The sequence below is a fragment of the Aristolochia californica genome, unplaced genomic scaffold (assembly GCF_029961685.1).
Source record: "Aristolochia californica isolate CCGP_79_NKW_82.1479 unplaced genomic scaffold, dmAriCali1.0.hap1 SCAF_11, whole genome shotgun sequence".
NCBI lineage: Eukaryota > Viridiplantae > Streptophyta > Magnoliopsida > Piperales > Aristolochiaceae > Aristolochia > Aristolochia californica.
This window is the reverse complement of record NW_027181782.1, coordinates 1,555,163-1,579,217: the sequence shown is the minus strand read 5'-3', so window position 1 is coordinate 1,579,217 and position 24,055 is coordinate 1,555,163. Positions and strand designations below refer to the sequence as shown.

The 24,055-nt window shown below is 37.9% G+C and overlaps 2 protein-coding genes across 2 annotated transcripts; both read left to right on the top strand.

Annotated features, from left to right (window-relative positions):
* Positions 1-1,804: 1,804 nt before the first annotated feature.
* On the top strand, positions 1,805-11,806 carry LOC137944016 (transcription factor EGL1-like). Its single transcript, XM_068789509.1, has 10 exons — positions 1,805-2,294; positions 2,794-3,048; positions 3,406-3,502; positions 3,640-3,654; positions 4,063-4,119; positions 4,228-5,124; positions 5,847-6,287; positions 6,714-6,774; positions 7,491-7,565; positions 11,250-11,806. Exons 1-9 carry the CDS (start codon positions 2,155-2,157, stop codon positions 7,505-7,507), a joined length of 1,980 nt encoding a protein of 659 aa, XP_068645610.1. The 5' UTR covers positions 1,805-2,154; the 3' UTR covers positions 7,508-7,565; positions 11,250-11,806.
* A 3,752-nt stretch (positions 11,807-15,558) lies between these two features.
* LOC137944533 (putative pentatricopeptide repeat-containing protein At3g13770, mitochondrial) lies at positions 15,559-16,459 on the top strand. The gene is made up of 2 exons (XM_068790217.1): positions 15,559-15,789; positions 15,836-16,459. Exons 1-2 carry the CDS (start codon positions 15,559-15,561, stop codon positions 16,457-16,459), a joined length of 855 nt encoding a protein of 284 aa, XP_068646318.1.
* Positions 16,460-24,055: the final 7,596 nt, after the last annotated feature.

The window sequence follows — 24,055 nt, the reverse complement described above, 5'->3', positions numbered from 1 at the left end:
TACCTGTTTACTAAATTTATAAAAAATATTTAAAATCAAATAAAACTTATGAATAGTTTACAAATTACAAAAAAAATATTTTTCACTAATGAATGACTAAAACCCTAATATCTTATTAAATCTACTAAAAGTACCTTAGTCTTTATATAAATAAAGATAAAATATTTCTTTAGTTATATGTATATTTATGATGAGACCTAGGTAGACAAAGAAGGTGTCACACTATGAATAATATTTTTCCATATAATGAGCTCCCTTATCCACTAAGGGGGGGGATTGAAGGAAGAAGACAAAAGTTCCTTGTTTTTTGTATCATAAGTAATTGAAAATTGATTGAAAGTGGTGTCCATATGCTTTCTTTGTCACATAACACCTTAAAAGAAATTGAAAGGTGACTAAGCCTTTGGAGTTTCTCAAGCAACAAAAAACATGATTCCCTTAATTTAAAATGCATCAAATACATTCGATTAAATAATTATACGAGAGAAAACCCCGATTGTTATATGAGACAAGTTTTTTTTGATTTGGGTTTCCATATCAGCGTTTTGAGTCAATTTTAAATTTTTGAAAACCCGACCCCAATCCGACCTGTGGCCACCCAATGAGGGTTCCAATACTTATTATACTAAATTCATATCCTATGTCCTCTTAATACAGAAATAGTAACAATTTGTTTATGGATTATTTTTATTTTAATAAATATTAATTTATTGCAGGTAAAATCCCTTTTGGGTTTCTAAAATTTTGAGTTTTGACCACTCGAATTGGATGGAGACTCACCCATAATGGAGATGATCAACAAACAGCTTGAACTATAGATACGATGGAGAGTCGTTAAGCCTCAAAAAGCCTGACTTTGACAATCTTTTCCGACGTGTCCACTTCCAGGAACAGCTCTGCAACTCTGCGGGATGGTTAGGATGTCACTCGTGGTTGTTTTTCACAATTGGTAATTTGCCTACACACTGAAATTCTTGTGAATTGACAGAGATGAACAGGAGCAGAGCACGTGGGCAAGAGAGCAAAAAGAGCGAGGGAGAGGGTGTGATCCGCAGCTCTTTTTGGCCAAGCCAGAAAATGCCAAGCTCTTAAAGTCGAAGGCGCTGTCACCATTCTCTGTCGGCTGTTGACAGTATGAGCTTCTTTTGGCGTTTTGAGAGGTGGGGCATCAAATCCCACGAGCTGCTTACTCAAATCGCGCAAAAAATGATGCAGTGACAGTTCCTCTGCGTGACAATCTGTAAAAGAACTTCACCCATGGACTTTGTCATATTTCGTAAGGTACTCAAAGCCGAGGAAATTGAAGGATTTTTACGGAGGAGAATCTCATGTGCCTCTTTTGGGACCTCTCATCGTCGGTTGTTGAAGAATGTCTTCTTCTGCCGAAATTTACCTGTCTTCAATTATTTCATTATTTGACTACCCTTCTACTGCCGCTGAAATTCCTTGCTGAAATTAACAGCCAAATTTTGAAATTCCCTGCGGCTCGGGCCTGGCGGCGACCACCCTCCTCTCGTGTCAACCCACATGCAAGACACGAGCCTCTTTTTCAGTTTTTCAGGGCGAATAAGACATCTTTGCTACTGTTTTTCATTCTACAACCACGAAGAGGAAAAAAATAAGAGTCTTTCTTCATGGGTCCCATTGTGAAAATCGTAAACCGAGACCATTTGTGCTTCTTGAATGTCTAGATTTTCGTCATTAATGTACATTTTCTTGTGGTTAATGAAGACGACCCTTTATGAGTAGGATCTTTGGCGGAGCCGACGGTAAAACTTCATTCCTGTTTCTGTAAACACTTTTTTCTTGCGGGCTCCTGTCTTTTGGAGGAAAAGTAGTGATCCATTTCTGTACGGAACCAAGAGCAACAAGAAGGATCGAAATGAAAGATCTCTGTTATTTGGCCGACGAAACTACATTTGATTTCCTTTTGTCTTCGGACAGTTATTTTTCAGTTTAACCTCTTAGCTCAAACCGACGTACTGCTTCCCGACTGGCAGCCACTGATCTCCGTGGCAAGATATCTTATCTGGGTTTTGGTTTGTGGACGGATGAAGTAAAATTTTCAATTTTTGATACATGGTTCACTGCTGTTGATGCTGCTACCGTTTGGTGGGGGAGTATTAAATTTCCGTAGCTTATCTGAAGACTGTTATGTGTTGGGGAATGGCTGCTGGGCTCCAGAACCACGAAGAAGTACCAGAAGATCACTTCAGGAGAAAGCTTGCAGCTTCTGTTAGGAGTGTCCAATGGAGTTATGCAATTTTCTGGTCGATCTCTGCCAAACAGCAGGGGTATGAATCCTTAAACCGTAAAATAATCTTTTTATCTTTTCATTTTTTCTTTCTGTCCTTCGGCTTCTCTCTTGAATGACTGGCGCTTGTTTGGAGTTGGTGTATAATAGTTAGAAGTGAGTGATATAATGTGGGTAGTGATTGTTCTTGATGTCTTATTTTTGTTTTTTGTTTTAATTTTGTTTAGCTATTTAACTAACAATGACTTGGACAAGAGAATGTGTAATGAATATGAATCTATGAGGTGGAAATGATCCTCAGCTCAAATGTGCATCACTGAATTCTGTAATCATTTATTTTCGGGAGGTAAAAAGAATTACTCTTTGGACTAACACATTTTTTTTTTAATTTCATTTTATGGTTGTAAGTTTACATTTTAATTTTATATCATCATATGACGGGTCTTCTTATTAAAAAAGTTGTATGTTTGCTATCGTTGTAACCAGGTTCTGGGTATTTCTCTTCTTGATTTGTTTTTGTTTACAATGGGATCTTATAGGGTGTTAGAATGGAGTGGAGGGTACTATAATGGGGATATAAAGACAAGAAAGACAGTTCAACCAATGGAACTTGATGCTGACCAAATAGGTCTACAGAGATGTGAGCAACTGAGGGAGCTTTATCAGTCTCTTTCAGCAGGTGACAACAATCAACAAGCCAAGAGGCCTTCTGCTGCTTTGTCCCCTGAGGATCTTACTGACTCGGAGTGGTATTATTTGGTCTGCATGTCCTTCACGTTTAATCCTGGACAGGGGTAACCTTCTCTTCCCTGTTTTGGTCTCTGCTAGTTAAATTCAAATCCATTTATTCGCTGTTTGATTAACTCCGGGACAAGAGGTCAAATGCATCTGTTTGATGGGTGCATGGCATCTGATTTACAGATCTATAGTGCTTCAAATGCATCTATTTGAGGGACATAGACTAGCTGCTACAGCTGTTTCCTGCCTCTGTTAACATTGAAACACTGCAACTCTGTTTCTGTGTTCTATTTGTTGTTTTTATCTGTTCATTACATTATATATTTTCTGTTGTTTCAGACCTTATTCTTCTGAACCTCCTTATCATTCCATTCAGTACTTTTTTGTACTTAATATTTTTTTCCTTCAAAAAGATTGCCAGGAAGAGCATTAGCCAATGGTCAACACATCTGGCTATGCAATGCCCACTTAGCAGAAAGCAAAGTCTTCTTACGCTCTCTTCTAGCAAAGGTGGATATCCAACAGCACAGTTACATTTTTGTGAATGGTTTTTAGTTACTTCTTGAAAAAATGACAGAGGAATCTAATCTTATGTCTTGGTCTTTCTTTGTCTTGAATGATCCATTGGCTCTCAATCCCACCCTCAGAGTGCATCTATTCAGGTATTTTCTCTCTTAAGTCAGGAAGTTTCTAAATGAAAAAGTTAAAGAGTACACAAGCTGTTGCATTTGACTTTGAGTCAAATCATGCAATACTCAGCAATTGGAAATTTTTACTTATGAATAGTAAATTCAGTATTTGGAAGTACTTTTTCACTGGTGTCTCACTTTGTGAGTTGGATTGTCCAATTGGAGAGTTCATTGGTAGTTTCAACCTAGTATTTATACCTAAACTAATGAGCGATGCATTATCTCAGAGAGAGAGAGAGAGAGAGAAAGATGACTGCACTAGGTCCTGGTTGCAGCAATATGTCATACAATTTAAAGAGTTTTAGTGCCTTTAGAGTTTTTCCATTTCATGTTGTGAATATATCTTCGGTAACTAATGCAATTTATTTTCAAAATTTGCAGACAGTCGCATGCTTTCCTCTTATGGGTGGTGTTCTGGAGCTTGGTGTGACTGAACTGGTGAGAAGTCTATACAGTTTATCTAGATGGCACAGTGATCTTTAGTGAGTGTCATTTTCTGGGTATAACAAAATGATCTTCTTTGATTATGATTATGTCTCTGTGAAGTTCTCAGAGGACCCTGCTCTCATTCAACAAATCACAACCACATTTTTAGACTTTCCAAAGCTTCTCTGCTATGAGCAATCTACATCCAACCACAGGAATTTTGAGAAAGAAGATGACCAGATATTAGCTGAAGTTGACCATGGAGTACCTGGATGTGGAATGGAATCCAAGGATTATCCATCAACTTTTTCTCATCAGTCCACACCTAAAGAAGAAGCAGAATTGAATCCAATTGAAGAAATGCAGAATGATGAGTTAAAAACTGGTTCATCAGATGATATTTCTACTGCTGGCGGGGCTAATCCAGAGACTGAAGATTCTTTCATGGCAGATGGTTTAAATGGAAACTCTCAACTCCAAAATTGGCAATACGTGGACGATGACTTTGGCAATATCAACTCAAGTGATTGCATATCTCAATCCTTTGCAGCTGTTGAAAACGCTGCCTCCTGTGAAAAGTATAATGATTATTTACAAGCACTTCAAGAGTGCAACCATACTAAACTTAGTTTTCTGGATCTTGAAACAAATGACTGTCACTATTCAAGGACATTGGCAGCCGTTTTTAGAAACTCACAACATTTGGTTGATAAGCCTTCCATTTTAAATGTTTCTTGTTCTTCAAGCTTTTCAAGCTGGATGAAAGACTTAGATGGTCCCGTGCTGCAGATTTGTAATGGTACATCACAGAATATATTGAAAAGGGTTTTAGTTGAAGTTTCATGGATGCATGGCAGGTCCCTAATGTCTCAGCATGAGAATGGTGCCACCGGGAGAAGTAGGAACTTGGATGGGTATGGTTATAATAGTAACCATGTCTTGTCAGAGAGGAAGAGACGAGAGAAGTTGAACGAAAAATTTCTGATTCTCCAGTCACTGATTCCTTCTATTAGCAAGGTAATTGACACATAAATATCATCTCCTATGTTAGATTAACCTTTGCTCTCAGTGTTTTTGTATTGGATTTCTTTAACAAGGGTCTTTTAGAGTTTATTTATTCTGTTATCAGCTGGAATGTTCTTAGAATATTGAGAATGGTTTTTGCTTAGCATGGGATGTCAAGTGGTGGATACCAGCTAAATGTCTCTTGTGCATGGATTCCTCATCCTGGTTGCATTTTGGGACGATTTCATTGTTTTGTACTTCTCTGTAAATGTCAATTCTGGTGAATTTCTTTATGCATCGTGTACTTAGTGGCTAACCTTTCTTTTGGTTGGCCTTGATGTAATTTTTTCGTGTGATTCTCTCTTTCCTTAATCAATTTCTCATTATACTCAAACAAAGGGTGTTGGCATATCATTGCCATACCCTCGTTTACAGGAGTTTGGCTACTGGTGTACATATTCCGATTCTTGGAGAGCCCATTTTCTCCATGATGGATAGCTGCTAACAATGACCCTTTTTGGTGATATTGTGACTCAAAAAATGCACAAGAAACTTGAACTTTGGATGGTTCTATCCTTAGGTTAGGAATCCTAGGTGCTGTTATCTTGACATGAAACAGACTTGTCCTCGATTCAATTCAACCAGCTCAAGATCCTGCACCAAAAGAGAAAATAGGCATACATATTTTTTATGATTATATTTATTTATTTATTTATTTATTTATTTATTTGCAGATTGATAAGGCATCTATCCTTGGGGACACTATCGAGTACCTTAGAGAGCTTGAAAGTAGGGTTGAGGAGTTGGAAACTTGTAAGGAATTTGCAGACTCTGAACCAAGAGAAAGAAGGAAACACCCTGATGTAGTGGAGAGGACATCTGACAACTATGGACATAATGCAGTTGCTAATGAAAAAAAGAATCTCATAAACAAGAGAAAAGCCTCTGACATTGATGAAGCAGATGCACAACTCAATTGGGTAGTATCTAAAGATGGCTTGGCTGACATAACAGTCACTATTGTTGATAAAGAGGTCTCGGTTGAACTAAGATGTCCATGGAGGGACTGTTTGTTACTTGAAATAGTTGATGCAATAAGCAGTCTTCATTTGGACGTTCACACAGTCCAGTCGTCCACTACTGATGGAATCCTTGCTCTGATGCTTAAATCTAAGGTCTGAATATTTGAGACTGAAGCCAGGTTTTTCCTGTTTACCTTTGCAAAAAAGATGTCAAGCGGCCTCTTATTAGAGAAGCCCATGAAAGACTTCATCCAGGGCAACTCGACTGTTAGTGTGCCTCATTACTTGAAATTAAAGCTCCAAGAAACCTGAATTGTTCTGGGGTTGGAAAGACAAAATGTCAAAAGATATTACCGTTCAGTAGTGAAAAAGAGTAGTGATCCAGTCCCGTGTCATGATGTTTCAATTCAAGTAGTAGGCTGAGTTGTTCCCAGAGCTGAGTGTTTGTATCATTGTATGATACATTTCCCTGGGTGAACTGGCTCATGAGCTTCTCACTTAATGGCTCGTTTATGACATCATTTGGTTTTTCACATTGTGCTTGTTGTTGATGGAATACACAAATTTCCTTGCATGCAGTTCAGAGGAGCAGCAGTGGCATCAGCAGGGATGATAAAACAAGCCCTTCAAACAGTAATAGGTAAGTTTTAATGTGCGGCATGTTCTACTGGGACCAGCCAATGAAGTCTGCTAAGGTTGCACCATGTTACAGTTCTTGCAACCTTGTCCTGATTGCCATGTTCCATAGTTCTGTTTCCTTTACAATTATTTCAGACTTCTTTGTTCTTTCTGTTCCCTTTGAGTATACGAGGGTTACATCGAGTCTGTAGAAGCCTTTGCACTTCAATTCCAGATATTTGAAAATGAATGTTCAGTCTCACCAAGCTCCATAAGCAGTCACCTGTGTTTGCTGTGGTTATTGTACCATAGGAAATGCATATTGGTGATACTGACATTATCATTGGTAACTAGACCAAATAAAAAATGTTCACTGGATTTCACATCTTGAAGAATGAGTAGTAGGAAGATGTGAGGACAAAGGGCTTGCTTTAGTTACCGATGAAAGCCCTTCATTATTAAGAACGCGTGCTTATAAAATCTGAAACTAGGACTACCCTAGTCCCTGGGAGTGCTGTTTGTAATAATCAATAATGTTGGGAGCTGCAGATGACTTGGTAAAAGAAAGTTTCTGGATCTTGTTCTATGATCAGTGTTTTATGAAAATGCTTGCATCCTCAGCAATGAACTAGGAGTATAAAAAATAAAGCTGTAGAATGAACTATTATGAAGAAACTGAATTACATGTCTTTTAATTTTTCAGTCAGATGATTGAAATGTTTCTTTAAGGATCTACAGGACTATTCATGAAGTGAGAACCTCTGCTTGATCACCTACTCAGAGAGCACTGGATTGTTGTTGGTTGAGCACCAGGTTTCTTCATAACTTTCATTCATGTCAACTACACCAAAATTTTGTCTATCAATATCTTTCTCCTTCACAAGTAAAGGTTGCTTCATTTAGGTATCCTGATATACCATAGTTAAAAGCAAGATTTTTTATTTTTATTTTTTGTCTAGTTTTCTTCTAATAAACTCTCTTTTCCCTTTTCTGTTTTGTTTAATACTAATCATATTACATCTTCTTTCATTATTATAAAAAAAAGGAAGATATTTGAAGAGTTTCCTTAGCTTTGGTTCTAAGTTTTTGCTTGTTCTCATTCTAAAACATCTTTAGTCTTAATGAATTTAAAGAGAAACTCCTTACTCTAATCACTTTGGGTTAAGAACTTATATTTCTTTTCGACTTCTAACGCATTTCCATGCGCATTAAGAAGGCTTAAAAAGTTATGGAGTTCTTTCTTATAATAATCGAGTCTCGTGCGCATTCATACGAGGCTCAGATTAGATTTCTTCAAAACCGTTCCCGTTCTCGTTCTGGTTTTCTTCTCTAAACGTTCCCATCTCCCATGCACGAAGAGGCAGGTTAAGGATATGGAACAGACAGGCCCTGGTGGCCACTTTGTCCCATATGCTTCTCCTGCTTCATCGTGTATGAAGAGCAATATCGAAACAGGTTTCTGCGGAATAAAGTGCTTCGGTGACGACCGTCGAGGGTGTTTTCGTGCTCAGTCCAAGAATTCAAAGAACTGAGGACCAGGTTCGCCAATTCTTCCTTTCAAGAATAAATTATCGGCCTGAACAAACCCCAAGATGAACTTCTTTACCACTCTGTTTTTTCTCTTGTCTCATTCTTTGTACGCTACTGCTGTTATTAAATTCTCTTCTCGGGCGACTGTCAAACAGAGCATATTTCTTTACCTTTTCTTCTATTGTGTTCATTTCTTCTTTCTTTTATTTCTTTGGGGTTCTTTGTAGAGACTGTTTTTTCTTCCAAGCAGAACAAGCAGGCCTAGATAGCCAGCAGTTCGATTTCCCATAATGAACGGAAAGACAGAAAGCAATTATTATATGACTGTAGCTTCAAATACGAAACCTACAGTCACGGAACTTCTTGCATGAATTTCTTAAGAGAATATGATTCGTCCTTCGTTTCAGCCCAAGAAGGTTCGGGAGAATTCGCACGATTAGCCTTAAAGAATAAAGACTCGCATGCGAAACTGTGATCCAACTTCGTTGTTACGCGGACTCCATCTTGATCACATTCTCTCCTACCAACGACCTGAGACTGTCAATCCGAATTTTCCGAGCGATTCCAGCAGTGGCGAGGATCTGGCCAGAAGGATCGATCTCCATGACGCCGAGGGTGTCGGAGACGGCGGACTGAACGGCATTGGTGCAGACGAGGGTGGAGAGGTGGAAGTCCCATTCACAGAGACCTTTCTTCTGTTCTTCTTCTTCGTCGTCGTCGTCTTCCCTGCCTTCGCTGCTTGGGCTGGGGTCCATTTCCCATTTATTGGAGACGGTAGAGAGGGTGGAGGGTACGTTACCTGATACCAATTCCGATACTCTTTAAATCAGAGAATTAATTTTTACAAGTAGATAAGTGGGGGTGGAGGGTTTGGAACCCAAGAACCTGGCCTTCCCCTTTGCAGAGGCTTTCATGTTTACATACTATCATCTGTTTGTTTGTTTGTTCCTTCGAGTTTTGATTTTTCAAGCTGGCTTTCACTGGGACTCTGGAGAAGTGCAACGTATGTGATAGGACCGTTTACATTGTTGATATGTTATCTGCTGATGGTGTGTCCTATCACAAGACCTGCTTCAAATGCAGCCATTGTGGAGGGATCCTTGTGGTCAGTATTTTAGTTTTAGGATCACAGATAAGTTTTTTTTTCTTGCTGTTCTGGGTAGAAGTGTTGTATTGTTGAAATCAGTATGACCCATTTGAAATAAGTTCTTGAGATAAACCTGGCATGATTTATATTTGTTGTATATCTTTTTATTTTCCGTTAATTCTGCTGATGATGTATATCTTTAGATGAGTAACTACTCTTCCATGGATGGAGTCCTGTCCTGCAAGCCTCACTTTGAACAGCTCTTCAAGGAGACAGGAAGTTTCTCCAAGAATTTCCAGCGTGATGATTACGCTCTTTCCCTACATGGGTTTTCTCATACTTTGAAACCGATTCTCTCTCTTTTTTTTGTGGGTATTTTTCTCATGTGTGCAATTTTATGACTTCCCAGATGGAAAATCTCCTATAAAGTCAAATTATCTGGTAGGTTGTAACATTATCTTCAGCAATGGAGTTTTTCTTCACTTTACTTGTCCAGAGTGCTCACACATGAGTTGGATCATTTACCTCACAGAGTAGGTAGCCAGCAAATTGTCTTCCTTCTTCTCTGGGACCCAAGACAAAATGAGCCACTTGCCAGAAAACAGCATATCCACTTGAAAAGGTCTGTCACTTTTTTTGTTCTCTTGTGTTGATCAAAACGAGTTTAGTTTTCATATATATATGAGCTAATAAGAGATGCATATAACTACTGCATTTTTAAGAATTTGTTCGTACATAGGAACAAAATAAATGAAACATTCAATGACTTTGGGGTAATTTTCTCTTTTGCCAAGATTTTTCTGTGAGATGTCTAGCACATACCTAAAAAGAAATCATGACGACCAGAGATACGAAAGTTAACTAGATTAAGCATCATATTACCTTGTTTGTTCACCAATCTCCAATTCCTTTTTTCTTTTTCTTGTTCTTTCCCTACATGGGTTTTCTAGTACTTGAAACCGATTCTCTCTCTTTCTTTTGTGGGTATTTTCTCATGTGTGCAGTTTTATGACTTTCCAGATGAAAAATGTTCTGTAAAGTCAAATGATCTGGAAGGTTGTAACATTATCTTCTGCAGTGGAGTTTTTCTTCACTTTACTTGTCCAGAATGCTCACACATGAGTTGGATCATTTACCTCACAAAGTAGGCAGCCCAGCAAATTGTCTTCCTTCTTCTCTGGGACCCAAGACAGAAAATAGCATATCTACTAGAAAAGGTCTGTCACTTTTTTTGTTCTCTTGTGTTGATCCAAATGAGTTTAGTTTTCATATATATGAGCTAATAAGAGATTCATATAACTACTGCATTTTTAGGAATATGTTCATACATTGGAACAAAATAAATGAAACATTGAATGATTTTGGGGTAATTTTTCTTTTTTGTCAAGATTCTTCTGTGAGATGTCTAGTACATACCTAAAAAGAAATCATGATGACCAGAGATATGAAAGCTAACTAGATTAACCATCACATTACTTAGTTTGTTCACCGATCTCCGATTCCTTTTTTCTTTTATTTTTTATTTTTTTTCAAATGGGGAAATCTTATTAAACTGCTAAAAGCAATCCAAAACAGAGAGGACTATTCAAGCAATAGGTAAGGAGACTCAGAAACAAAGGACAAAAGAGAGAGGCCATCTTTGGCGAGAGAATCAGCTAGGGAATTGGCTTCTCTGAGTACATGCTGCTAAGAAACATCAGAGGGCCTAAATGAGTCTTGATTTTCCTCAAAGATGAGTCTAAACCTCCATGGAGGCTTGGATTGTCCTTTCATCCAGTTGAAATTATTCCTTGTTTGCTAAAATTATTTCTTAAAATCTAACTCATACTAGTGCTCATGTTTTGAGAAATGTTGAATTTTTTTTCTGGAAGCTGTAACAGGTAACTCTGGAAGGGGAATCATATCATAAATCCTGTTCAAGTGTGCCCATGGAGGCTGTGTCCTCACTCTTTCATCCTATGCTGCAATGGATGGTGTTCTTTACTGCAAGGCCCATTTCGTACAATTGTTCAAGGAGAAAGGAAGCTACAGCCATGTCCTTAAGGCATCTTTGATGAAGCCAACTCTGCTGCAGTACCAAGGGAGTCTCAGAAAGAGGAGGAGGCAGCACAGGATGAGAGCCAAGAAGCAAAAGAAGCTGAAACAAAAGAAGCAACAGCAGAAAAGGAGCATTCATAATCATAGGATGTTCAAATTTTCACCAATATTTATCATTGTTGTATTGGTTGCTTTTCTTTTTCCTTCTTTCACTACATTTTTCTAAATTCATTTCACCCAGACCAAACCCTAATCGATTTTGCATTGGGCAAGTTTCCATCCCTATTAGACAACAAGGACTGAATATCCCTTATTTTAGCTCCCTGAGCCAACTTCAAACATGTAATGACGGCCAAGATCAATAAATTTATGTACAAGATGAATGTTGAACTTCAACTATATTACAACTGTTCTTTTTTTCTTCTTCTTCCTTTCGCAATAAAAGAATATCATCAATCTCTTCCCAAGAGACCAAGAGGATTGACATTGCAACTTACCTGTCTACCAACCTCAACCTCCCTCTCTTAATTTCCTCCACTCTCCACTCTCAACATACCTTTTCTTTCCATCACCAAGCGCCTCAAACATCTTAAAAACAACACACTACAACATCAATTGTTCTCAATCAACATGAACTGAACTATGACATGAATCATGGGGAGGTTCAATCAACTTAGAAGTCACAATTGCAGCAAAATCATCTACTGCATAGCCATCTTTGTCAAATCTTCCTCTCTCAGAGTTTTCTCTGAATTTCCCATCAAACAAAGAACTTCTGTGTTTGCCATTTCCTGAAGTACTCATTTACATCTTTGGTTTAGGAGATTTTGACCAATCACAGAGACTAGAGTTTTTTACCCTTTTTTTTTTACATCAATCAAATGATAGAAAGGTTCCCTCCAGAAACTATCACTGAATATTCGTTGCTAATATCATCTGTGAGATTCTTTTACTTTCCAATGCACAAGGGAATGGACACTTGCAAAATCATTTCTGTCCAGCTATTTAAGAGAGGAGAGACATTCACAACCAACTCAGAATAGTCTGAAAATGCTCAGATTAGTACCTGTAGATTTCATCAATGAAATAAAAATGTCAAATACCAAAAGTGTAGATGAAGCAAGTAGATGTTGAAGCCAAGAAGTTGCTTCTCAATCTAAGAGTGATTCATGAACCTTGTGATAGTTTAAAACAAGGACCAGAACATGGCTCCATTATAATAGAGGAAGTCAAGAAAAATACAAATCGCACAAAACATGACTCAAGGACAAACAGGAAAAAGATTTCATAGTTAAAAAAGTAAAATATGACCTAGTTGCAAAATATGAATTGACAAATTCAATGTTTCTAGCACCCATAATCTGATGGAGGACGTGGTAATCACGTATATATAGCAAGCATAAAATGTAAAGATATGACATCTTAAATTCACAAATCGGAACTTATCCATGTTGTAATAGATTTTGAACAATTCATTGCAAACGTATAACATGTTAGACATAAAAGTTTTCAATAAGAATATTTCCCTCACAATAACAATCATTTATCACTTCGCTCTTCCAAATATGCTAGGTTAGATAAAGCTTTAAGAAACACAACAAAGTAATTTTTGAAGCAACAAAAAACAATTCAACCTTGACAACATACTGGGTGTACAAAATCTCATACATAGAGGATTTTGTACAATTCTCAAATTGGATAATATGAATAGAAACTGGTTATGCTTGCTTCCTAGAATTAGTCCAAGAGAAACTACATGAGACTGACATAAGTGAATTCATTGCAAACTACAATTCAATAAGATTATTTCCCTCACAATAACCATCATTCATCACTTCACTCTTCCAACTATCATAGGTTATATAAAACACATTTGAGGCAGTAAAAAAAGGACAATTCATCTTTTAGAGCATACTTGGATGTGCAAACTCTCATACAAGAAAAAGTTTGTACGATTCTCAAATTGCATGATGTGAACAGAAACAGGTGATGCTTCCTTCCTAGAATTAGTACAAACGAAACTAGATGAGAGTGACATCTAACCTCTGACTGAGCCTAACTTGATTACCTCTTCCAAACTTATTTTTGCCTCAAGAAGCAATTTTTCTTTTGATTCCCTCATGATAAGAAGTGGCAAAAGTACTGCATCATGCATTTTAGGTAGTTACTGCAGCTAGATCCACAGTGATACAGACCATATATAGCTACATAAACCTTGAAGAGGAATTATCCGAGGGAACCATTTCTCAAGAACCAATTAGCAGGCTAGGAACAAGTCATGCTATTACCTTCAAACCATTAGAAGTAGATAATAATTAACTGACACACTACATACCTAAACCCTAGAAACGTGCATAAAAGAAGGATGGAAGCTACGAGAAGCTAGCAGGTTTAGAAGATTGCACAATGTAGCTTGATGCTAGATGATATTATCCATGTTCTTATCTTATTTCAAAATTATAGACTTGCATTCAACTGAAAAAGGAGAGCTGTATTGACACAAGAAAAAGTAAAAGATGCTAAACACCACAAACAAACAGAGTCAAGAGACATAAGATCAGTACAGTAGAGTTCTACTTACCAACAAAATGTACGAGAAGGGCTGATAAAAATCCTCCCAGGGGCCTCTCCACTGATGTCAAAGTAATGGATTTCACAAATTTGAGGCTTCATACTACTGATTTGGTTGCCCATTTCGAACATATCCGATCCAGATAGAGGGAAGAACAGTGAAAAGGAATTAAAACAGAGCAGGCGGAGAGCAAAACATGTCCGAAATACTGACACAAGAAGGTTGAGCTATGCTGGATCATTGAGCAGTGAAAACTGGTCACAGCATCCTCTATGAGAAGATCCACCACTCTTCCTGCGTCACTTAACACCGGGTAGAATTAAGAAATGTACACATGAACCTAGTAAAACCGATGGGGTGAAGAGCAGAATAAGCTTATATGCGGAGAAGTGGAAACGAGAAAAATGAAATTCGACTGCAGCAATGAGAACTGCACACAAACATCTTGCAACCGAAGACCAAAAATTATAAATTCATCCGATATTTTGTCTTTTGCTTGTCAATAATATGAGCAACAGCAGGCACAAAGTACATAAATTTTTAGTCTTTCAGTTGCTTTCAATGTCGATCATATGCTGGAGACTGCGGGGATTTTCCTTCTTCCTCTGAGTACGCACTAACCCTGAGAGTGAACAAAAAGCGCCTGGAAAGAAACAAAGCAAAGCCAACCCATGATCAACAAAAGGAACCCTCGACTGAAAAAAGTAGCGGGTAATAGAAATTGTGAAAGGCTCGACCATGTACGCGTCGAATACCATGATCAACAGGAATGCTGCTGTTACCACTCTCCCAGTCGTCAAAGGAATCAACCAATCGTGTAGGAAACCGATGCCTCCCTCCCATTGAATTATTTTTGTTTCTTTTGTCCTCCGAACCTCAAACCCACTATCAAGCAGTTCCAAGAGGCGTTGGAAAGGCAGAGGAAGACTCACAATACAGGGTTTCATGGGTTTTGGGTTTTGCAGCTTCTGAGCTAGTGCTTTGCTCGAGTTGGGTATACTCGATACTCGTCAAGACTAGAGAGAGAAAACGGGACTTGTTTTACTTGTGCGAAAAACGGAACCTTGATAACGGAAGTTAATTGATCAGATTGGCAACCTTCAAGTGATCGGATGGCTAGGCTTGTCCCCATTGAGAATGCTGGTCGCTGTTGGCTAATGGCAGACTGCGAAGATGAACGCGACGCTGCAGAGTTCCCACGGAAAATTGATACTTTGAAACCCATATAGAGGCCGTGGCTGAACACTCTTGCCGTTCAAATCTTCTGTGGCTCGTAGATAGATTTCTGTCACCGAACTTTTTGCATATCCTCTTCTAGTTCATCCGTTTTTATCCTGTTTTCCTCTTCATAGGAGCCAGAAGTAAAATTCATGGTTTTTACTTTTTCTTTTATCACTTTCAAAGTAGTCAGGACTCGGAATCCGTGGCTTCTTCAAATCCGCTATTACCGATTTGATGAACTCCCTTGGTGAGACTCACGGCTGCTGCCATTGTTCGACAATATGCCTCAAAGAAATTTGGCATTTCAAGCAACACCCACTTGACGAAATTTTGGCAATCTACAACGACCCATCCATAGCATGACTGCAAGAAATGTTATCTCTTGGACTTCGACTATTTCTAGCTTGGTGAGCAGTCGTAGATATGTTGAAGCAATTGGGTCATTCAAATCGATGCTTTTAGCAGGGAAAAGACCTAATTATGTGACGATTGTTAGCGTTGCTCGAGCAATCAGCTTGGTGGATTCAGAATATCTTACACGTGAAGTTCATAGCTTTGTGATCAAAACGGGGTTGGATTTAGAAGCTTCTGTAGTTACTGCTATCTTGGGGCTTTACTCTGTTAATGCAATAACAGATGCAGTTCGGCTGTTTTATGAAACCCCCAAAAACGAAAGAAGCTCATTTTGGATTGGGTTTGCATTGCTATATAGTTAAAAGTGGATTATCTTCTTCCATATCTGTTGGAACTACACTTTTAATGATGTACTCAGGTTTTGGAGAGGTAGATTCATGTCGACATTTGTTTGATATTCTCCATCCCAAAGATGTTGTTGCATGGAGTGCAATGGTTTCAGTTTATGCTCAAGCAGGAAAACCAAAGATAGCACTGAACACTTTAAAACAGATGCAGTCAGCTAATGAGAAGCCAAATGAGATCACCTTTGTAAGCTTATTACAAGCCTGTTCATTGATGGGAGCTGAGGAACATGGCAAAAGCATTCACAGCCATGTTTATAGAAAGGAGTACAGCCAACATCTCGTTTTGAACTCAGCTCTGATTGACTTCTACAGCAAACTTGGGAGGCTAAGTCAAGCGAAAGCAGTGTTTGATCACATGGACTCAAAAGATCTCATCTGTTGGAGTTCAATGATTAATGGCTATTGTATAAATTGTTCATCCTCTCAAGCCAATCTTTCATCCTTCTTCTCTGTTCCCCTCTATTCATCTTCTCGCCGCCCACTCTCTTTGCCTTCTTGAACCCTAGGTTTCTGCCAGGGGCCTTTGAGCAGTATTTCAACCAGAGGGCCAACGAAGTAGCCTCAAAGATAGCTGAGGCAGCAGAGTGTGCATTTATATTTCTAGACTAAAAAATTATATTTCAGGACAATCCATGGAGACCCCTCGTTCAATGAACGGTTAGTATTGGGCATTTATTTCTTGAACTATGGTGAAAAGTCAAGTCTTCGCCTGAAAGCAACGGGACCAGTAGATTAGGACTCTCTTGGGTCAAAAGGCTCCTACTTCCAACACGCTGAGGGCAAGTGGGTGTTCCAAATATATGACCATCACCAACCAGCACTATATTTGCTTTCACGGAGCCCTACTCGTCCATTTCAACAAAAGACTTATCTAACCAACTGGACGGGCGATAGAAATTTCTAACCCATTGGACTGGGAAGGCTATGACACCGAAAGGTCTTTTAGAAACGAACGAGTTGGGGTCGCCATTTTTATTGCGTTGACGTGCAGAACGATTCTTCTTGGGCCAAAGACGAGGAAGGCTATGCAAATTCTAACCCACTGGACGGGCGATAAAAATTTCTAACCCATTGGATGGGGTAGGCTATGACACTGAAAGGTCCTTTAGAAAAGAACGAGTTGGGGTCTCCATTTTCTAACCCATTGGACGGGGTAGGCTATGACACCGAAAGGTCTTTTAGAAACGAACGTTGGGGTCTCCATTTTAATTGCCTTGATGTGCAAAATGATTCTTCTGGGGCCAAAGACGGGGAAGGTTATGCAAATTCTAACCCATTGGACGGGTGATAGAAATTTCTAACCCATTGGACGGTGAAGGCTATGACACCGAAAGGTCTTTTAGAAAAGAACGAGTTGGGGTCTCCATTTTCTAACCCATTGGATGGGCCATAAATCATTGTAAACAAGGCTATTTGGTATAAGAACTCTTTGATGTAAGATAGAAAAAATACTAAAATGGTTAAATATTTTAAATATTTCAAAATTACTAAGTCAAGTCATAGCCTGAAAGCAACAGGACCAGTAGATTAGGACTCTCTTGGATCAAATGGCTCCTCCTTCCAACACGCTGAGGGCAAGTGGGTGTTCCAAATTAATGACCATCACCAACCAGCAATATATTTGCTTTCATGTAGTCCATTTCAGCAAAAGACTTATCTTCTCAGTATTTCTAGCCCAAAACATGCGTTGGAAAATGACTAAATGGCTGTTGGGTACAGTTGTAGCGTGTCGTCGAGGGCTTCAAATGACTCCTCCTTCCAAGACGTTGAGTGGCCAGATGCAGGAAAATAAAGCTTGAGACGCTTTGTGGCCCCAAGAATAATATCCTTCCAGCATTATAGACAAGTACTCAGAGTGACCATGTGACCGACGTCGTTAATTACTTTTATTGTTTACTATTTTATCCAAAACAGCAAGTCAAAATAATACACGTGTCACTATGCTAGATGCGGTCAAGTCATTAATTGCTGGATGCGGTCAGGTCCCTATGTCATTTCAATTAATTTCTCTATAGAAATATATTTTCTCAACCCGTGTCTTCATAAACGAACGACTTTGGGGTCTCCGGTTTTTATTGCCATTACGTGCAGATTGATTCTTCTGGGGCCAAAGACGACAGGAGAAGGCTATACAAATTTTCTAACCCACTCGACGGGCCATAAATCATCCTAGATAAGTCTATAAATAGCCAAAGGAATTCTTTCTTCTCCATATCTTGCAATCAGCATCATGGGTACTTCAATTCCCGCTCTTCTTTTCTTACCTGTTCTTTTCCTTCTTTTTCTCAATACTCACGTCACTGGTTGCCATGAATAAGAGAGACAAGCTCTCCTCAAGTTCAAACACGGCCTTTATGATCCTGCAAGTATGCTCTCTTCGTGGGTAGGGGAGGATTGTTGCAATTGGATCGGTGTAGGCTGCATGAATACCACTGGTCATGTTATTATGCTAGATCTTCGGAATGTAAACTTGGACAACTATGGGCGACCATTATTAAACTCTAGTTTGGGTGGTAAGATCGATTCATCTTTGATTCATTTGAAGCATCTAAAGTATTTAGATTTGAGCTGGAACAATTTCAATATGACTCATATCCCCAAATATTTTGGTTCTTTCGAACATCTCAGATATCTAAATCTCTCTTATGCACGTTTTGATGGAAAGATTCCATACTAGCTTGGCAACCTCTCTAATTTGCACACTCTTGATCTCAACTCTGCTTTCTTGTATTCCACTAGTGTTGTTGATGACCTTGCTTGGCTTTTCTCTCTATCTTTTTTACAATACCTTGATCTCTCAAGGGTAAACCTTACAAGGACACTGAATTGGCAGCAGGAAATCAACAAGGTTTCCTCTTTGAAAGAGTTACATTTGAGCAATTGCATGTTAGGAAATATCCATTCCTCATTCCCATTTTCTAACCTCACATCTATAAATGTCCTTGATTTTTCTTGGAACTATTTTAATTCTACATTACCCCATTGGTTGACAAATTTCAGCAACCTTGCATATCTTGATCTAAGTGGAAATCAGTTTAGTGGCTCAATCCCATCTGCTATGGGAAATCTCACTTCTCTTGAGTTTCTTTACTTGAACTCAAATTCCATTGATGGTAAGATTCCAAGAAGTTTCAATAATTTATGCAATTTGAGGATTTTACAGTTATCAGGAAATTCTATTAGTAGTTGGGAGAGATTGACAAGATGTCTTGCCAATAGCTTGGAAACCTTGGATGTGAGTATACATCAGTTAACTAGAGATTTGCCTAATTGGTTGACAAATTTAAGTAGCCTTGCATATCTTGATCTAAGTGGAAATGAGTTTAGTGGCTCAATCCCATCTACTATGGCAAATCTCACTTCTCTTGAGTTTCTTGACTTGAGTTACAATTCCATTGGTGGTAGGATTCCAAGAAGTTTCAATAATTTGTGCAATTTGAGGATTTTACAGTTAGAAAAAAATTCTATTAGTAGTTGGGAGAGATTGACAGGATGTCTTGCCAATAGCTTGGAAACCTTGGATGTGGGTAGAAATCAATTGAAGGAAAGTTTACAAGTTTGGTTGGGAGAGACAAGTAATTTCAAGACCTTAAAGTTCCTTGATCTATCTGACAACTTATTTTCGGGATTCATTCCTTCCTCGATTGGTAATTTATCATCACTGCAAGTGTTACACCTACGTGGCAACAAACTCGGAGGCTATATTCCCCAAAGTATTGGAAAACTATCAAACCTGCGTTCTTTTGATATTGCCAATAATTCTTTCACATTTGTCATTACTGAATCTCTTTTCACTAAAGTTGAAAGTTTGGAGTATATTAATCTGGCACACAAAAACTTGATTTGGAAAGTTAATTCTCAATGGCTCCCTCCTAACATCTCAAACATTAATATATCATCTTGTCTAGTGGGGCCAAAATTTCCCTCATGGCTTCAACACCATAGGAACATTTTTATTCTATATATGTCTAATTCAAGTATTTCAGATGTTGTTCCAGACTAGTTTTGGAATATTACAGTCAACATGCAATATTTGTCTCTCTCTCACAACCAGCTTCAGGGCAAGTGGCCAAATTCATTCTTACAGATTTTGGATCTTTCAAACGATTCTTTTTCTGGACCAGTTCTTGAGAAGAATATCCCAAATTTGATATGGTTTGATATTTCAAATAACTTTCTAAATGGTAGCATTCCATCCTTACTTTGCAAATTAGAAAAGTTAGTATATCTTGATCTATCAAGCAATTTTCTACATGGCAATATTCTTGACTGTTGGGGAAATAAATTAGTGTCTCTATGGTACATAAATTTCTCAAACAATAATTTTTCTGGTGAAATTCCGAGCTCACTGAGTGACATACCTTTCCTTGAATCATTGCACTTGAGGAATAACTTTTTGTCAGGAGAACTCCCTTCAACCATGAAAAAGATGAAGTCGTTGGTCGTTCTTGATCTTGCTGAAAACAAACTATCTGGAGTCATACCGACATGGCTTGGGGAGAACTTATCAAGTTTAAGGATTCTATCATTACACTCAAATATGATTTACGGAAATATCCCTCCACAAATATCGAACAATAGTTCTCTTCAATACTTGGATCTTTCACACAACAATCTATCGGGGGCTATTCCACGATCTTTGGGAGACTTTTCTGCAATGACTAAGATACATGATATTAGTGATGAAATTATTTTGCCTAAAGGGTATCGTATTGAAATAAGATGGGATAGTATTTTAATGATTCTAAAAGGAGTGGAACTTGAAAATAGTAGGACACTTGGATTTTATAATGTCATAGATCTCTCAGTGAATAGTCTATCTGGAGATATTCCCGAAGAATTGACACGTCTCCTTGGACTAGTGAGCTTGAACTTGTCAAGTAATTATTTGAAAGGAAATATTCCCAACAAGATTGGAGTTTTGAAACAATTGGAATCCTTAGATTTGTCCAGAAACAGACTTTTTGGCGAAGTGCCTTCAAGTTTATCGACATTAAATTTCTTGAGCAAGCTAAACTTGTCATACAACAATTTATCAGGGAGGATACCATCTGGTTTTCAGTTACAGACACTCAATGACTCATCAATATATATTGGTAATGACAACCTGTGTGGGCCACCACTATCACCGTGTCCAACAAATGAGGTGCCCCCCCAAACGGAGATGGAGAGAAAGAAAAATGATGAATCTGAAATGACAGGATTTTTTGTTAGCATAGGGCTAGGTATTGTCGTAGGCTTTTGGGGATTTTGTGTTGGTTTGATATTCAAAAGGTCATGGAGGATCGCCTATTATCGATTTTGTGATGACATCATAGAAAAAGTTATTGTAGCAATGACAGTATGGTTTGCTAGACTCAAGACAAAGATCCAGAAGGTCAGGGAAAACTAGGCATCTATTAAAACCAAGACGATGGATTGGTAAACATTCTTTGCCTAATACATTTTATCAGCCTTTTGTTTAACAAATACAAAACACTTACTCTACTTTTTCTTGACAATTTTAGGGACTATTGGCACAGTGTATGAATTGTCTACCTCTTGCTTATTTGTGCAAAGAAGTCTACGTACCGCAGGTGATTGACCGATACTAAAATGGCATAAAAATAATGTTGGTACAAGTTATCATCAATGGTTTTTGCCCCGTAAGTATCTGATTGGTTTGATTCTACAAAATTATTTACTACTCAAGTGGTACCTTGCTCTCGTTGCCAAAAAAACTTTAGTAGTCTTATTTTTATTTTACAACAATTAAAAAGGATTAAAGAAAAACTACAAAAACCAAAAAATTTCTTTCTCAAAACTAACAAAGTTACTCATGAGAAGAGTTTTAACTTTCAAAAGCAATTTAAAGCACCATAAATAGTTGTTAGGTTCCTTTTAGCACTTGTATCAAATATAAAAGTAAAATATAAACAACAACAAAACTTATTACTTTGTAATCCGAGCTTTTTAGTTTTGTTGGTCAATTTCCTCTAAATAATGTGTTTGTCACAAAAATGAGATTCCAATACCTTTGTTTGTCGAAAGCAAAATAGTTGTTGGTATGAAAAATCCTCAGAAATATAAGTATACTTATTTTTACTAAAAGATTGTTATGTGTACATTAAGCTAAAATCACTTTGTCCTTTCCCATTAGGAAAGGAGTCACCAACAGTTTATAAAGTCAGTCTCTTACATAAATCAAATAATATCTTATAGAAAATGTAAAAGCCAAGCCAAAAACATATAAAACAAACATTGACAGAAGTCAAGCCATTTTTGCTCATTTCTTCAAATATTTTACAAAGGAAAATTTGGTCTTTATTTGAACGAGGGTAATGGGAGGTTATACTTCTTTGCTCATTCTCTCCGGTCTCTTCTCTCCACCCATCCGCCACCGATATTGGAAACAAAGCACACAAGCGGGCCATGCAGCTCTACATGCCATCCCTCACAAATGTCACCATGCCGAGATGAGTTATCCTTCGCGTCAAGGCCGGCCTACATGATGGCAATCAGCTCAAATTGCAACTATGAAGATGATCGTGCCTCACATCATAGGATATTTGACTCTCCAACACTTCAAGAAAGGACACATGGAAACTCAAAAATATACTAATAGACCTTCTAAAATAAGAAAGCTCTTCAATATTCAAAAATGTAAACATTAGATGCATTGTTGTATAGGGCTCACTATTACTCACAGCCACCAAATTAATCAAAGTCAGTATTTGCACGTTCTTCATGTTAGGTGACCCCATGCAACACTAGCTACACAATCTCATTCAAAGTTAAAACATCCACACATGTGGTACCAGGACCCACTTGTGAAGATAAAGATGAAGAATCCGTTGGACATGATGAGAAGATCTCTCCCGTGTGCAACACAAGTTGATCAAGGACAAAAGGAGTTTCATCCAATCAACCACTCTAAGAAGGAATGATCATCTCCAAGGATTCCTTCAACTAGGAAAGTCCATGTTAAAACATGTCTTTTTCTATAAGGAAAGTGTAGTTGTTGAGAGTTTATCAATCTTTTTTTTTATTTTTCCTGAAGAAAAAAATATCAATCACAATTCAAAGTCTTTATTTTTCTATACACAATTTAATACAAGGAAGTTTTTCTAAGAGATTGTTTTATTTCAATTACTTTTCAGCCACCACTTGGCAATATTTCAGGAGCTTCTGCAATCAGACCATTTGAATTGGCTCATCCAAAAAATGGAACCTAGACCAGATATTTTACTTCTGGCTAAACCAGCTCTTTGGCCAGATATTTTACTCTGCTAGATTGACCAGTCACACTGGCTTCTAGCAGAGTTGCACATGTCAGTATTATTTTGTATACCCTGAACCCTTTCACCCACAAACTTCAGCTTTCTTCAACCCATAGTGATAAACAAATAATAGCTAGAAAAATTAGATGAAGATTACCTTCATAAATTTTTCCAGGAAAGGTGCTTATACGTTTAAACATTTCAGATCTTTTAAATTTTAATAATAGCACATTTCAGTATTTTAGAATCTAATTTTTTTCAAAGGTGCTGGTAAAGTTCTAATTATGTGATAGAGCAAAAACAATAGTTTTAAGCATAAAAGAAGCTACAGAGTGCAGAAAAAGATTCATCAACTACTAAATACTTTTTTAAGTTATTCATAAAAAAATTACTTTTTTTTAAGCTCTTAACAGTTTTCCCATTGTATTAATTCCTTGAAGTTTTTTTTTTTCCGTTTATATTTTGAACTGAGTTCCCTATAGTTCTTAAGACTATGTACAAGTTATCCTTCCAGCATTATAGACAAGTACTCAGAGTGACCATGTGACCGACGTCGTTAATTACTTTTATTGTTTACTATTTTATCCAAAACAGCAAGTCAAAATAATACACGTGTCACTATGCTAGATGCGGTCAAGTCATTAATTGCTGGGTGCGGTCAGGTCCCTACGTCATTTCAATTAATTTCTCTATAGAAATATATTTTCTCAACCCGTGTCTTCGTAAACGAACGACTCGGGGTCTCCAGTTTTTATTGCCTTTACGTGCAGATTGATTCTTCTGGGGCCAAAGACAGGAGAAGGCTATACAAATTTTCTAACCCACTCGACGGGCCA

Coding starts and splice junctions, on each gene's coding strand:
- LOC137944533 (XM_068790217.1), top strand. CDS start 15,559: ATGACTGCAAGAAATGTTATCTCTTGGACTTCGACTATTTCTAGCTTG. Junction 15,790..15,835: donor GGTTGGATTTAGAAGCTTCT/GTAGTTACTGCT, acceptor ATGCAATAACAG/ATGCAGTTCGGCTGTTTTAT.
- LOC137944016 (XM_068789509.1), top strand. CDS start 2,155: ATGTGTTGGGGAATGGCTGCTGGGCTCCAGAACCACGAAGAAGTACCA. Junction 4,120..4,227: donor AGCTTGGTGTGACTGAACTG/GTGAGAAGTCTA, acceptor GTCTCTGTGAAG/TTCTCAGAGGACCCTGCTCT. Junction 5,125..5,846: donor TGATTCCTTCTATTAGCAAG/GTAATTGACACA, acceptor ATTTATTTGCAG/ATTGATAAGGCATCTATCCT.